This window comes from Vombatus ursinus, unplaced genomic scaffold (genome assembly GCF_900497805.2).
Source record: "Vombatus ursinus unplaced genomic scaffold, bare-nosed wombat genome assembly UNPS02014809.1, whole genome shotgun sequence".
NCBI lineage: Eukaryota > Metazoa > Chordata > Mammalia > Diprotodontia > Vombatidae > Vombatus > Vombatus ursinus.
The window spans coordinates 2,923,402-2,937,636 of NW_020954587.1; the positions used below are offsets into that span (position 1 = coordinate 2,923,402).

Below are 14,235 nucleotides of genomic sequence, written 5' to 3' on the forward strand. Positions count from 1 at the left end.
GAGCACTGGACCTGGAGTCAAGAAGACCTGATTTTTAAATCCAGTCTGATATATTTACTGACTTTGTGATCCTGGGCAAATCATTTAACCACTATCTGCCTATTTCCTTGTCTGTAAAATTGGGGATAATAGCAGCTACCTCCCAGGGTTTGAGGATCAAATGAGTAAATATTTGTAAAGCATTTTGCAAACAATCAAGCACTAGTAGTAGTAGTAGTAGTAGTAGTAGTAGTGGTAGTAGTAGTAGTAGTAGTAGCAATAGTAGGAGTAGGAGTGAGTAGTTGTAGTATTTGTAGTAGTGGTGGTGGCGGTAGTGGTGATATCAGTCCTGACTGTGACTTAATTGATTACCTTCTATGACTTTTTTGTTTGAGCTTTTCATATTCTCTTTTGCAGCATGGTAGACTTGGAGTGAGGAGACCAGGATTCAAATAACGCCTCTGACATTTACCGACTCTGTGACCATAAACAAGCCACTAAAGCTTTCTGAGCCTGAATTTCCTCATCTGTATAATGAAAATAATAGCACTTGTACCACCCATTCACAGGACTGTTATGAAGAAAGTGGCCACAGTTAAAGCACTGAGTTTTTATTATCTTCCTTACTAGATTTTAAGTTCTTTAAAGTTAAGGATCATATCTTAACAGGGTCTTGCATGTGATTAATAAATACTTACTAAATTGAAAATATTGGATTATACATGGCCAGCAAAGAATTATAAGTCCCTGCCCTCAGGGAGTTTATAGTCTAGCTGGGAAGAAACATGTATGCATTTCCTCATCTAATTTGCTCTTCCCTTCCTTTATCTCTCCCCCCTTTTCCCATTTCCTGGCCTCCTTTGAGTCATGCATTTTGCCATTCTCCTTACCTTGCTCCAGCCTCAGGAGACCCTGGACTCATCAGGACCCAAACCACAATGCTGGAGCCAGGACCAATCAGATGTTTTCATAGATAATCTTGCTTTTCCTTGCTTTAACCTCCTTACGTTTCTCCTTCCTTTTTCTTTTAGTTTCTCCTCCTCATCTCCTTTTGTTTTTCAGTTCTGAGTGCTCTGCCTGGCTTTAGGGAGATTAGATGACATCAAAGTAAAAGGTAAAGTTGGGTATATGGACTGGGCTCTAGAAGGGGTGTGAGCTCTCTGAAAAAAAGTATATATATGACACACTTTAAGTTTAATTTGCATTATTAACATTTCCTCCATTACTTTCTTAGGGCTAAATAATCAGCAAAATAATAAATCAAGTCTTAATTTGTAGCATTTGCCAATTTCCAAAATGTAAATGCTCATACCGAAAATTTAACAATCAGCTTTCACTAGCCTGTTGAAGATGGCTCCAGCATACTCTTGAACTAATGATGAACACAAAGTATCATTTCTCATAATTGCTTCACATGTTCATATTCATTATCTCATCTGATCCTCACAACAACCATGTATTATGGAGAGTGCAAGTATTATTATCCCCATATTACAGGTAGTGAAACTAAGACCCAGAAAGGTTAAGGCACAAAATAGTGGAAGTAGGACTGAAATAAAGGTCTTATAACTCCGAATCTAGTCCTTGTTGTACTGTGACACATCGGTAAATCTGGGAATACTAGATACAGGCGAAATGTGGATAGAATGTCTAAAAAAAAAAAAAACAGGAATTTCTAGTCATCTAATAAAAATCTTGACTCCATTTCCAGGTGTGTGGAAGTCTTTTGCATATATTTTCAAGCTGGCAGAGTTGAAGAGCCTTATGTCAGTATCACCAAGAAGAAGCATATCCCTAAAAATGGACTCACAGAAGAAATTGAGAAAGAAGTGGGCAGGGCAGAAGGCAAGTTGTTCACGCACAGGTCAGCGTTCAGCAGGGCATCGGTGATCCAGGCTTTTTTGGGCTCAGCACCTCAGCTGACCCTTCAGCTGTACATAAGCGTCTTGCAGCAGGAAATCACCATTGGGAGAAGTATGTATATCTTAAATTTTGGCCTTGGTCTTCTGGGGCAAAGTGGGAGTCATGACAAAGAGCTGTATTTACCATTGAAGGAACTTATTCATTCATACTTCACAAGGTTATCTGGTCTCATCTCTTGTTTGTTAGGTCACATTGCATCAAAACCGGCCTAGAGAGATGATTTTCTAATCCTGTCTTGGTGGTAAATTTTATTTGCGGGACACAAATAAATGTCTATTACACACCAGGTATTTAGTCAACCCAGAAGGCAATTTCTTTATTAAGAACTGCCTTTAAAAAGAGTAATCAGTTACTAGCTTCTAAGTCATCATTTTCTGACCCAGTTAGGACAGAGTCAATCTCTTGATTATTGTAATATCAGTAGATTTACCAAGAGCAGCTTCTACTTAGTTGTTTAATTTCAGAAAACCCATATTCATGTGAGACATGGAGAGAGAAAAGGAGGTGAAGAGGGAGAAAAGGATATTTTAAAGTATTAGATAAGTGAAGAAATACCAATACTTAATCAGCTTAAATATAGATTTTATTCAAAAGTTAGTGAATATGGTTGTAGAAACAAGCAAATAAAAATTACTCCTATTAAATTTGCCCTCTTAATTTTCTTGTCCTTTCAAGCAGTGTGCAATAGGGAAATTGATGACGAGAAAGCGTTATTCACATTGCTAACTAGCTTCATGTCCAGAGCAAGACCTCCGTATTCCAGTTTCTGCTTGGGGAAGAGCAACCTCAGGCTCCAGCCATAAGCCATATGGGCAACATCAGAATCCTCCCTCCGAGGTCCATACAATGACTAGGTTCTCCTGCTTCACCTTTCTGTACCGTGAACCAACTGGCTGCTACAAGGGATGCTTGTGGAAAGAAGACTTTTCTTGAGAAAATGCCCATTCAGTCATTACATTCAACAACAGACATTTTCAAATTCTTCAAAACATTCAATCCTCTTCTTGAGAAAATGCCCGTTCAGTCATTACATTCAACAACAAACATTTTCAAATTCTTCAAAAGATTCAATCCTTTGATTCCTTTCAAAACTCCTCTAAGCTTTATTAGATGAATTCATTCTTGATTTCATGAGAGTTATAGGAGCTTATCTGACCCTCCAGCTCTATCTACATAATTATCCTGCAACAAGAATTCACTCTAGAGAGGAGTATGTATGACTTAAATTTTAGCTTTACTCTGCTGAGAGCAAAGTGGGAGTCAAATCAGAGAGTAGTATTTGTCACTGCAGGCATTCATTCAAACACAGAATCCGGAGGCAAACATTCTGTTGTTTGATGGACAGCTTTCTGGAAAGGAGTGTCAGCCCCTCAACTTAGCTAAGTTAATCCTTTGAAATCAATCTTATAGCCCATTTCCAAGTCCATACTGGAAGTCTTTGCAAGTTGGGAGAGCTTTTACTCTAACCTTTGAGAATCTAGGTTGATTTAGTGTCGTGATGAGTTATTAGAATGGGATTTGCAAACCATAATTGCCAAGGCAATGTATTAGGTGTCAGAAGAGATACTAGGATAAGTACCATGTGTTCACTGCTTTCAAAAAACTAAGCCTAAAATATCAGTCTCCTGTGCAACTGTAGTTCAATAGTTATTTTGGAAAGTAGCTGAAATTCCTTTGTGATTCCTACATGTTTTTTTTTTGACACCTCTCAATAGAACCTTGTGTTTGGGTGCTCATCTGGGATATCCTCAGCAAAGCACATAAGTACCCTAAACAGGTTTTGAAAATCACATTTCTCATGTGTTAATTTGACCCTCATTGAAACACATGTGATTTGACATTTTTTGCAACAACTCCTACCTTTACAGTTTTCTTAAACTACACCCCACCACATACCCTGCAATCCAGTGACACTGACCTCCTTACTGTTCCTTGAATAAGATATTCCATCCTTATCTGGACATTTTCACTAGCATCACTGGACAAAAAATACTCTTCCTTCCTCCTCCCAGTTTTCCTGTTTCCTTTAAGTCCCAGCTAAAAATCCCACCTTCTATAGGAAGTCTTTCCCCATCCCTCTTAGGTCTAATGTCTTTCCTCTGTTGATTATTTCCAACTTATTTTGTATATAACTTGCTTATATATAGTTATTTGGATATTGTCTCCTCCATTGGATTGTGGACCCCTTCAGGATAGGGACTGACATTTATCTTTCTTTGTATTCCCAGAACTTAGCATAGTATTTAGCATAAGCACTATATAGTAGGTGCTTAATAAATATTTGAGTGAGTGACTGACTGACTGGGTAAGTGATTTTCTATCTTCACTAGAAAATGACACTATCACAACATTAAATCATGGTTGTAAAGTGTGTAGTGGATATAACTAATTCTCATGTTAACAGTTGGTCAGGTAGTATATATGCTAGTCTTCCAAGGGAGAATTTTCATTTTAATTTCAGAAATAATAATACTTTATAGTGACTTTGAGCTTCAAAAGAATTTAAAGATTCAATTTGATTCTATGAATTCAAAGAATTTTTTTGATTAAATGCCAACCATATACCTAATAATTCAATTCAATTGAATTCAACAAGCATTTATTAAGCCCCTATGTGCCAGGCACTGTGCTGGACAACGGGCACACGAAGACAAAAATTAAACTCTCCCTGCCCTCAAGGAGCTTATATATCAATATTGCTTTTAAACTACAGAGAAAGAGAAAGTATATAACAAGTAATGCCCCAAAGAAGTGGGATTTTTTTTAGGGTTTTTGTTTGCTTGTTTGTTTTTGTCAGGTAGACAAAATGTGGGCTATAAGATGCAAAATTATTCAAGAAGTGCAAAATTGACTGACATTTTGGTTATGCTCACAGTGTTCCTATGATATCGTTAGGAGACAGTGTTAAACTGTTCCTTTTATGAATGGAAAACTTCAGATACTAAGTCACACAGCCAGTGTTAGGAAGATCTGATCTTCAGTTCTGTGATTTAAGCAAGAAGTAACTGTACAGGTGGGGAGTAGGACAAAGCAGATTAAAAAAAAGAATGCTTAATTTGCAGGCATTTTTACATGTGTATTTCGCTAACATGGTTGCTGTATACATTTCTATATTTGCTGAAACATAGGAAACTTATTGCTTTGTTGGTTTGAAACATATCAAATAATGAGTATAAAAGAAAGAGGTTAGAAGCAAGCCTGGTATTAATTATGTCTTCTCCACCCCCCCCCCCCTTTTTTCCTGTCCCTGCATTACCCATTGCCTCAGCTGGGGAATCTGAAATTTGGCTCTGTAACCCATAAACTGTCCTCTACTCTGATAATAAAAATGAAGGGAGTCAGAAAATAAGCTTGGGACTTTCATGTTGGCCTGGCTTCGTGGCATTAGAATGTGTTTATTATTGCTGGAGTAGAATATTACATTTTGATCTGTTCTGTAGACACCAGTAAATTAAATAGCATGATTAATTATACCCAACTTGTTCTGACTACCTATTCCTATAATCACATGCAACAGAGGGATACTGGCCCAGAAGGAATAAAGTTACTGGGTTAGGAATATGAAAATCGGGTTCAAGTCTAGGAGCAGATTAGCGAGCATGAGCAAACCAGTTCATAGGATCATAAACCTAGAGGCCATCTAGGGCAACCCCTTCATTTTACTTATGGGGAAACTGAGTCTAGGGAGGTTAAAGTGAAGTACTCATGGCTAACCAGATAGCATCAAAGGTAGGATTTGAATTTCCATGAGTCTATAGCCAGTCCTCCTTGCAATATACAGCAGCTCCTCATTTGCTCATCATCTCTGCTTCTTCCCTTCATCCATCAAAGGAGAGCAAGCGTACCCGGTCCTCTTGCTTCACTGAACTACTATGAGACTAAACAGAATTTTTTCTGTTTATAGAAAAATAAGAAAACATCATATTCACATGGTTATATTCATTTAGCATAGTGCATTAGCTGTCCCCATGAACTTAGGATTCATTAAAATTTTGTTTTCTTTTTTTCAAGTAAACCTGGTCTTTCTCTGCTACTCATTACTATTGGCAAGTGATGCTTTCCTCATTGCTTAGCAAATGGAATTCAGAATAGACGACAACATGGCAGCTTTGTTTTCCTCCTTCCTTCTCCTTCCTGGTCTCTGTAGCCATCTGTCCAAAGACATCTTTGTTTTTGTTTTTGTTTTTTTATTTCTATTACAAGATTCTTTTGCCTTCACTGAAAGCTTCCAGATAAATAATGAGGCCAGGGATTATCATCATATCAGTATCTCGATAAATCAGTTAAATGACTATAAGAATCTCTTTTTTAAAGGCCCTCACAAAGACATTTTATTTAGTCTCAGTCTCTTGTTGGAAGCCATTTCTCTTTGTACCCAACAGCTTCAATGAATTCATTAAATATATAGGTTGGTGGCAGTGGTAGAGGAGCTCCATATGGTTCACTTAGCCTGTAGTGCTAACTTATTGATAATATTGGTTATAAAAATTCAGGATAATTTAAAAATATAGAGTTTTCCCTTTTCGTGTAAATGCTGCAGTCTATGGATTAGAACAAATTAGTGGACCAGGGGTTCAGGAACCCAAGTTCTAGACTGGGCTTTGCCTCTAATTTTCTATATTTCTGACCCTAAATTTCCTCATTTACATAATGAGATGATGGACTAGCTGACCTTCAAGATCCCTTCTACTTCTCATAATTCAATCCAAGCATTTATTAACTTCCTACTATGTGATTCTGGACAAATCATTTAATCTCTGTTTGCCTCAGTTTCCTCATCTGTAAAATGGGGAAAATAATAGTGCCTACCTTCCAGAGAATCAATGTTGTGAGAATCAAATGAAATAATTATAAAGTGCTTAGCCCAGTACCTGGTACATAATAAATAATGTATCAATATTACCCATTATTATTGTTATTATTATTCTTATAAGCATACCTTGTTTTATTGCACTTTGCAGATATTGCATTTTTTACAATTTGAAGGTTGGTGGCAACCCGGCATCGAGCAAGTCTATCTATTGGCACCATTTTTCCAACAGCATGTGCTCACATTGTGTCTCTGTGTCACATTTGGGTAATTCTCACAGTATTTCAAACTTTTTCATTATTATTATATTTATTATGGTGATCTGTGATTCATCTTTGATGTCACTATTGTAATCATTTGAGGTCCCATGAACTGCCCATGTAAGACAGCAAATTTAATAAATGTTATGTGTGTTCAGACTGCTCCACTTACTGACCAGCCATTCAGTCTCTCTCCCTCTCCTCAGGCTTCCCCATTCTCTGAGACACAATATTAAAATAAGGTCAGTTAATAACCCTACAATGACCTCTAAGTGTTCAAGTGAAAGGAAGAGACAATTTATGCCACAAACTTCATAATTGTCTTATTTTAAGAAATTATCCCATCCTCAGCAACCACCACCCTGATCAGTCAGCAGCTATCAATATCAAGGCAAGATGCTCCACCAGCAAAAAGATTATGATTCACTGAAGGCTCAGATGATAGTTAGCATTTTTTTAGCAATAAAGTATTTTAATTAAGGTATGTAAATTTTTTTTCAGACATAATGCTATTGCTCACTAAATAGATTACAGTATGATATAAACATAACTTTTATACGTACAGAGAAACAAAAAAATTCATGTGACTTGTTTTTGCAATATTCTCTTTACTGTGGTGGTCTGGAACCAAACCCTAATATCTCCAAGGTATACCTGTATTACTATGTATCTCCAAGGCATACCTGTAGTACTATGTATGTATACCAAACCCTAATATCTCCAAGGTATACCTGTATTACTATGTGCCAGGCACTATGCTAAGTGTTTAACAAATAATATCTCATTTGATCATCACCACCATCCTTTAAGGTAGATATTATTTTTGTGCCCATTTTACACTTGAGAGAGGCAGAAATTAAGTGATTTTTCCAGGGTCAGACAATGAATAAGTGTCTGAGGTCACATTTGAACTCAGGGTCAAGAATGAAAAGTCTCCTGCCCTCAAAAAGTTTACATTCTGAGAAGACACCTTTTTATACTTTGGCCACAAGGAAGTTACATCAATGGTTTGGCCTTAGTCCCCTGAGCTGAATAAGTCTCAACAGTTTAACACCTTTTAAAAATTCATTTTTAATTTATGGAATAAAACAAGCATTTCTGTAACATAGCACAATACAAGAAGATGATTGTACGTGAAACTGCAAGTCTACTATGTACAACTTGTTATTCCATTCAAATATACAACAAAATTATCATGCAAATTCTTTTTTTTCTCCCCCCCCATGGCTACCATTAGACACACATGCACACACACATATAAAGTTATTCTATGCATACTTCTATTTGTCAGCTCTTTCTCAGGATGTAGATAGTGTCTTTCTTTATATATCCTTTATAGTTTTGTTTTTCTACAACATAGTATAATAAAAAGATGATTGCACACGAAACTGCAAATCTACTATGCATAACTTGCTATTCCTTTCAAATATACAACAAAATTATCCTGTAAATTTCTCCCTCTTGCCCCCACCCTGGTGGGGGGCTACCATTAGACACAGGTATACACACACATACACACACACACACACACACGTAAAATTATTCTATACATACTTCTATTTATCAGTTCTTTGTCTGGATACAGATAGTGTCTTTCTTCATATGTCCTTTATAGTTAATTTGGGTATTTATAATAGTCACTTTTTTGTTCAAAGTCATTTTTAAAACAGTATTGCTGTTACTATATACAATGTTCTCTTGGTTCTGCTCATTTTACTCTTCATTATTTCATGGAAATCTTTCCAAGTTTTTCTAAAATCACTGAGCTCATCATTTCTTATAGTTCAGTAGTATTCCATCACAGTCATATACCACAGCTTGTTTAGCCATTCCCCAATTAATGGATATCCTTTCAATTTCCAGTTCTTTGCCACCACAAAGAGAGCTGCTATAAATATTTTAGAGCATAAATATTTTAGAATATTTTCCCTAATCATCTATGGAAATAAATCTAGTAGTGGTATTGTTGGACCAAAGAATATAGGCAGTTTAATAACTCTTTGGCCATAATTCCAGGTTGCTCTCCAAAATGATTGGATCAGTTCACAATTCTACCTACAATGAATTAGTGTCCCAATTTTTCCACATTCCCTCCAACATTTGTCACTTTACCCTTCTATCCTTTTAGCCAATCTGGTAGATGTAAAATGATATCTCAAGATTGTTTTAATTTATATTTCTCTAATCAATAATGATTTAGAGCATTTTTTCATATTATTATAAATTATTTTGATTTCTTCATTGGAAAACTGCCTGTTCATATCCTTTGACCATTTATCAATTGCAGAATGACTCATATTCTTATAGATTTATCAAAGTTCTTTATATATTTTAGGTATGAGATCTTTATCTGATAAACTATCTATAAAAATCACCCCCCCCCCGCAATTTTCTGCTTTCCTTCTGATTTTGGCTACATTTGTTTAATTTGTACAAAACATTTTTAATTTAATGTAATCAAAAGGATCCATTTTACATCTAACTTTGCTCTTTATCCCTTGTTTATTCATAAATTGTTTGGCTAACCATAAACTTGATAAGTATTATGTTCTGAGTTCTTCTAATTGTAAATCTCCCTTTATATCTAGGTCATGTATCTGTTTTGACCTAACTTGCTAACAGTGTAAGATAATTGTTTATGGCTAGTTTCTGCCATGCTACATTCCAGTTTACTACTACATACTACATACATACAATCCAGTTTTCTCAACAATTTTTACTAAATAATGAATTCTTATCCCAAAATCTTAAATCTTTATGCTTGTCAAATACTATGTTTATTTATTACATTTATTTGCTGCTGTAAATTGTATATCTACTCTATTTCATTGATCTACCTTTCTGTTTCTTAGCCAGTACCAGATACTTTTGATAAAGACTGCCTTATAACATGGTTTAAGATCTGGTACTGCTAAACCTCCTTCCTTTACTTTTTTTTCATTATTTCCTTTGATATTCTTGCCTTTTTGTTTTTCCAAATGAATTTTGTTATTATTTTTTCTAATTCAGTAAAGAAAACTGTTTTGGCAATTTAATTGGGATGGCATTGAATATATAAATCAGTTTGGGTAAAATTGTCATTTTTATAATATTAGCCTTGCTTACCCATGAACAATTAATATTTCTCCAGTTATTTAAACTGATTTTATTTGAATAAATTATTTTTACAATTTTGCTTATATAGTTCCTGGGTTTGTTTTGGCAGGTGTATTCCCAGGTACTTTATATTGTATAGAGTTATTTTAAATGAGGTATTTTTTAATATCTCTTCTTGCAGAGTTTTGTTTGTGACATATAGGAATGCTGATGATTTGTGTGGATTTACTTTATATCCTGCTACTTTGCTAAAATTATTAATTGTTTCAACTAACTTTTTAGTTGAGTTTTTGGGATTTTTGAAGTATATCATAATATTGTCTGCAAAAAGAGATAGCTTTACTACCTCATTCCCTATTCTGATTCCTTCTATTTCTTTTTCTTCTCTTATTACTATTGTTAGTTTCCAATACAATATTGAATAATATTGGTGAAAGTGGGCATAATACCTTTTAAGGAAAAACTAGCCTAACTTACATGTCAAATATTGCTTTTATCACACAGTCCATCCTAATTCTGACATTTACATAGTTTTTTCCTAACACTAAGCTGAAATCTCCTTCCCTACAATTTCTGCAAGCTAATAAGTATTCTCTCCATTTGAATAAAAGAGCATATCTACTCTCTTCCATGTGACAGCTCTGAAAATATTTGAAGACAGCCATTACAGTTCCCTTAATTTTTTTCTTTTAGAGGGTAAAACATCAAACCAAGTTCTTTCAAATTCTCCCCTTAGGACAAAGTTCCTGGATCCCTCATCATTCTCGTCCATCTCCCATTTCCTATTACCTCCACCATGTTTCCTGTGCCTCAATTGCATTCCCTCCTCACCTCTACCTCAGAATCCTTGTCTTCTGAAAGATTTAGCTTAAGTGACATCTTTTCCATCCTCTCAACTGCTAGAGCCTCCCTCTCAAATTACCTTGGATTTATTCTCCTTTTATTGACTCTGCATGTGCTTATACATGCACTTATGTTTCTCCCAACCCCTCCCCAAAGGATGAACTTTGAAGGAAACTGAGGATTCTAAGAGACATAGGTGAGGAAGGAGTGCATTCCGGCCATCAGGGATACTACCAGTGCAAAACTGTGGATATGGTAGATGGAGTGTCATGTGTGAGGAATAGCAAGAAGACCAGTTTGGCCGGAACATGGAATGCAAGATTGAGAGTAATGTGTTATTAGGCTGAGAAGATAGGTTAAATACAGATTATAAAGGGCTTTAAATTCCTAAGAGAAGAATTTATATTTGATTCTAGAGGAAATAGGTAACAACTGGAGTTTATTAACCAAGGGAATGGAATGGTTAGATGTGACTTTTGGAATATTAATTTAGCCACTTAGTGGAGGAAGGCTATAACACAACTGAACGCAGTATTTTTTTTTAAACAATGGATAATATTTTATTTTTTCGCTAAGTACATGTAAGAGCAATTTTAAACATTCATTTAAGAATAAAATTTTGAGTTCCAAGTTTTCTCCCTCCCTGAGGCAATAAGTAGTCTGATATAGGTTATACACGTAATCATGTAAAACATATTTCCATATTAGTCATTGTGTGGAAGAAAGCTCAAAAGAAAGAAAAGAAGAAAGGAAGGAAAGACAGAAGGAAGGAAGGAAAGAGGGACAGAAGGAAGGAAGGAAGTATGCTTTGGTCTGTATTCAAACACCATCAGTTCTTTCTCTGCAGGCAGACAGCATTTTTCATCATGAGTCCTTTGGGATTGTCTTGGATCATTGTATTACTGAGAACAGTTAAGTCTTTCAAAGTATTCCAATATTTTCTGACCAGGGAAGTCAGAACAGAGTGGGACTTACCACCTATAAATAAGACATAATACTTCTAATACCACAGAAAATTCTTTCTTCAACAAAATCCTTTTCTGATAGCTCATTTTTGTGTGGAAATGCTGCTGGGTTCTCAAAGACAATGTCCGTGGAACAAATGCTGTGACAGGTCTTAACAAGTTGGAAAGAGTTTGATTATGTATGTAGTGATGATGTAGTAGAGATTCCTTAATAGGTTGATCACAAGATAATGCATTTTTCATTCTCAGCAATTCCTGAAGACCATCTACCAATGAACAGGAGACTTATGACCTGTATTGATGGGAAATAGTATACAGTGTTGAAGTACAGTCATGTTTCTTTTGTTAGCTGCCTGATATCACTGATATCTCCTATTAATAAAGATGTCAACTTCAATCTCTGGACTATCTTTGCATGAACTACCAGGTCTCTCCCAAACTGCATTTATAAAATTGATTTTTTTTAAATCTTAATTTGGGTCTTTACATTTACAGTAACTATGCTGGGTTTCATATAGATGGTTTCAGCCCAGTTATAGTTTATTAGTATAATTTTGAATACTGATTCTATCATCTGGCTTTTTTTCTTTTAAGTATCAGGATATATACATATATATGTATATATATATATTATATTATATTATATGTTATAATATATTATATTACAGTTATATATATGTATTTTAATTTTAGCTTATTTATTTATTTTTAGTTTTCAACAATCACTTCCATAAGCTTTTAAGTTTTAAATTTTTTCCACCCCCTTCCCCACCTCCCCCCCCAAGATGGCATGCAATCTGTCTATCATTTGTTATATTAGCTCTCATCCCAGTTCATGACTTCTATAAATTTGCCATTTATGTCTTCAAGTCATTTTTAAAAGTTTTGAAAGGGCTAACCAAAGATAGAGCCCTTTGGCACTTCATGCAAAAGGTCACTCAGGCTGATAATCCATTGATCAAAAACAGGGGTGGAGTGGGGAAAAGGAAGGAAAGGGAGTAAGCATTATAACTAACCTACTGACAGAAATGTTATAGACTCAAGGTGCAGAGAGTCACACATTTTTGGACATGACCACCGTGTGAATTCTTTTCACTTGAGTATGCTTATTTGTTGCAAACTTTTTTTTTCTCTAAATTTTTAGTTGATGGGGTATTGGAGGAGAGGGAGGGCCTGAAAAAGAGAGACATTAAAACATTTTCTAATGCACAGAAAAGAATAGAAGAAAATTCATTAGGAAGCAAAAACAAGTAGGACAGTTTTGAAAGTAATATATGGAAATTATTAAACACTTTTAAAAAAGTAGTATGAAATAGAGATTCACAGTTCTCTATGTGATTCCCTTTTTGCATTCTGATGTCATGGTCCTGTGAGAATGAAGGACAAACCACCACCTGTGAGCACTCCGAGCTGCCTGAATGGGGACCCAGTGGGCCAGTTCCAGTTGGGCATCTCAGCCTCTCCGCCTCCTCTCCCCTCCCCTCGCCTTCCCTCCCCTCTCCTCTTCTCTCTTCCCTTCTTCTCTCCTCTTTTCTTACCTGAGGGTGTTCTGCCCAAAGGAAAATAAATTTTGATAGCCAAAAGCTACCTATTAAATTGGGGTTTACTGGCTAGATTTCTTTCTCAAAGACATGCCTTAAACCCAATTCTATCTCTATCTTATTGACTGGACAACAATAGGTTCCTTCCCAAGCACACTTAATGGTTGTATTTTGGGCCGTCCTTGCTCAGAGTGAATGTAAATAGTAACTGTTTCTCTTTTAGCCAGCAACCCTCAGGGTTTTCCCTTCCCAGTTTGATTTTTTTTATGAAAGAGGCCATCCCTTGACTCACTTCTTAAAGAGGCCTATTCACTGAATGGGTGTTGTCTCACTCAAAGTGAGACCTGAAAAGACCTTAGCTTAAAAAGGCCAGGGTCTCCCATTGCATCCTGGGCTATCTCTACTCGTCCTGATCTATATCCGGCCACTGTACCCAGATGGCTGTGGAGCAGAAAGTGAGGCTGATGACTTTGCACTGCCCTCCCTCACTCAAATCAAACTCAATTGCAGGTCCTGTCATCATCTCCCTCATGTCATGGTCCTCTTCTAGAACAAAGCACAGACCGCAACCACAATCTGCTGTATATGTAAAAATACTCCCTTTTTAATCTTTAATTTCGGAATACAACATTAAATAAAATAAAATAAAAACTTTTTGGGAAGGGTTATCTAGTCAGCTGAATATTGTACAGGATCTAATCTAAACCATAATGTAGTGAGCTATAAGTTATGTCAGGTAAATTCAACTAGTTGACTTTCATCTCACCCACACATACTCGCCTTGTCCACAAAAATATCATGAAAGATTCTGTCAAAAC

General features: G+C 35.8%; 1 protein-coding gene across 3 annotated transcripts in view; it reads left to right on the forward strand.

Moving 5' to 3' along the window:
• XK (X-linked Kx blood group) overlaps window positions 1–14,235 on the forward strand; it is a 55,301-nt gene that overhangs the window by 19,320 nt on the left and 21,746 nt on the right. For all 3 annotated transcript variants that reach the window (XR_003570309.1, XR_003570308.1, XM_027875426.1), the window contains exon 2: window positions 1,691–1,953. Coding sequence is in view for 1 of the 3 variants with exons in the window: in XM_027875426.1 (XP_027731227.1) it covers window positions 1,691–1,953 (263 nt within the window). In the remaining 2 variants the exon portion in view is untranslated. The remainder of the gene's footprint in view (window positions 1–1,690; window positions 1,954–14,235) is intronic.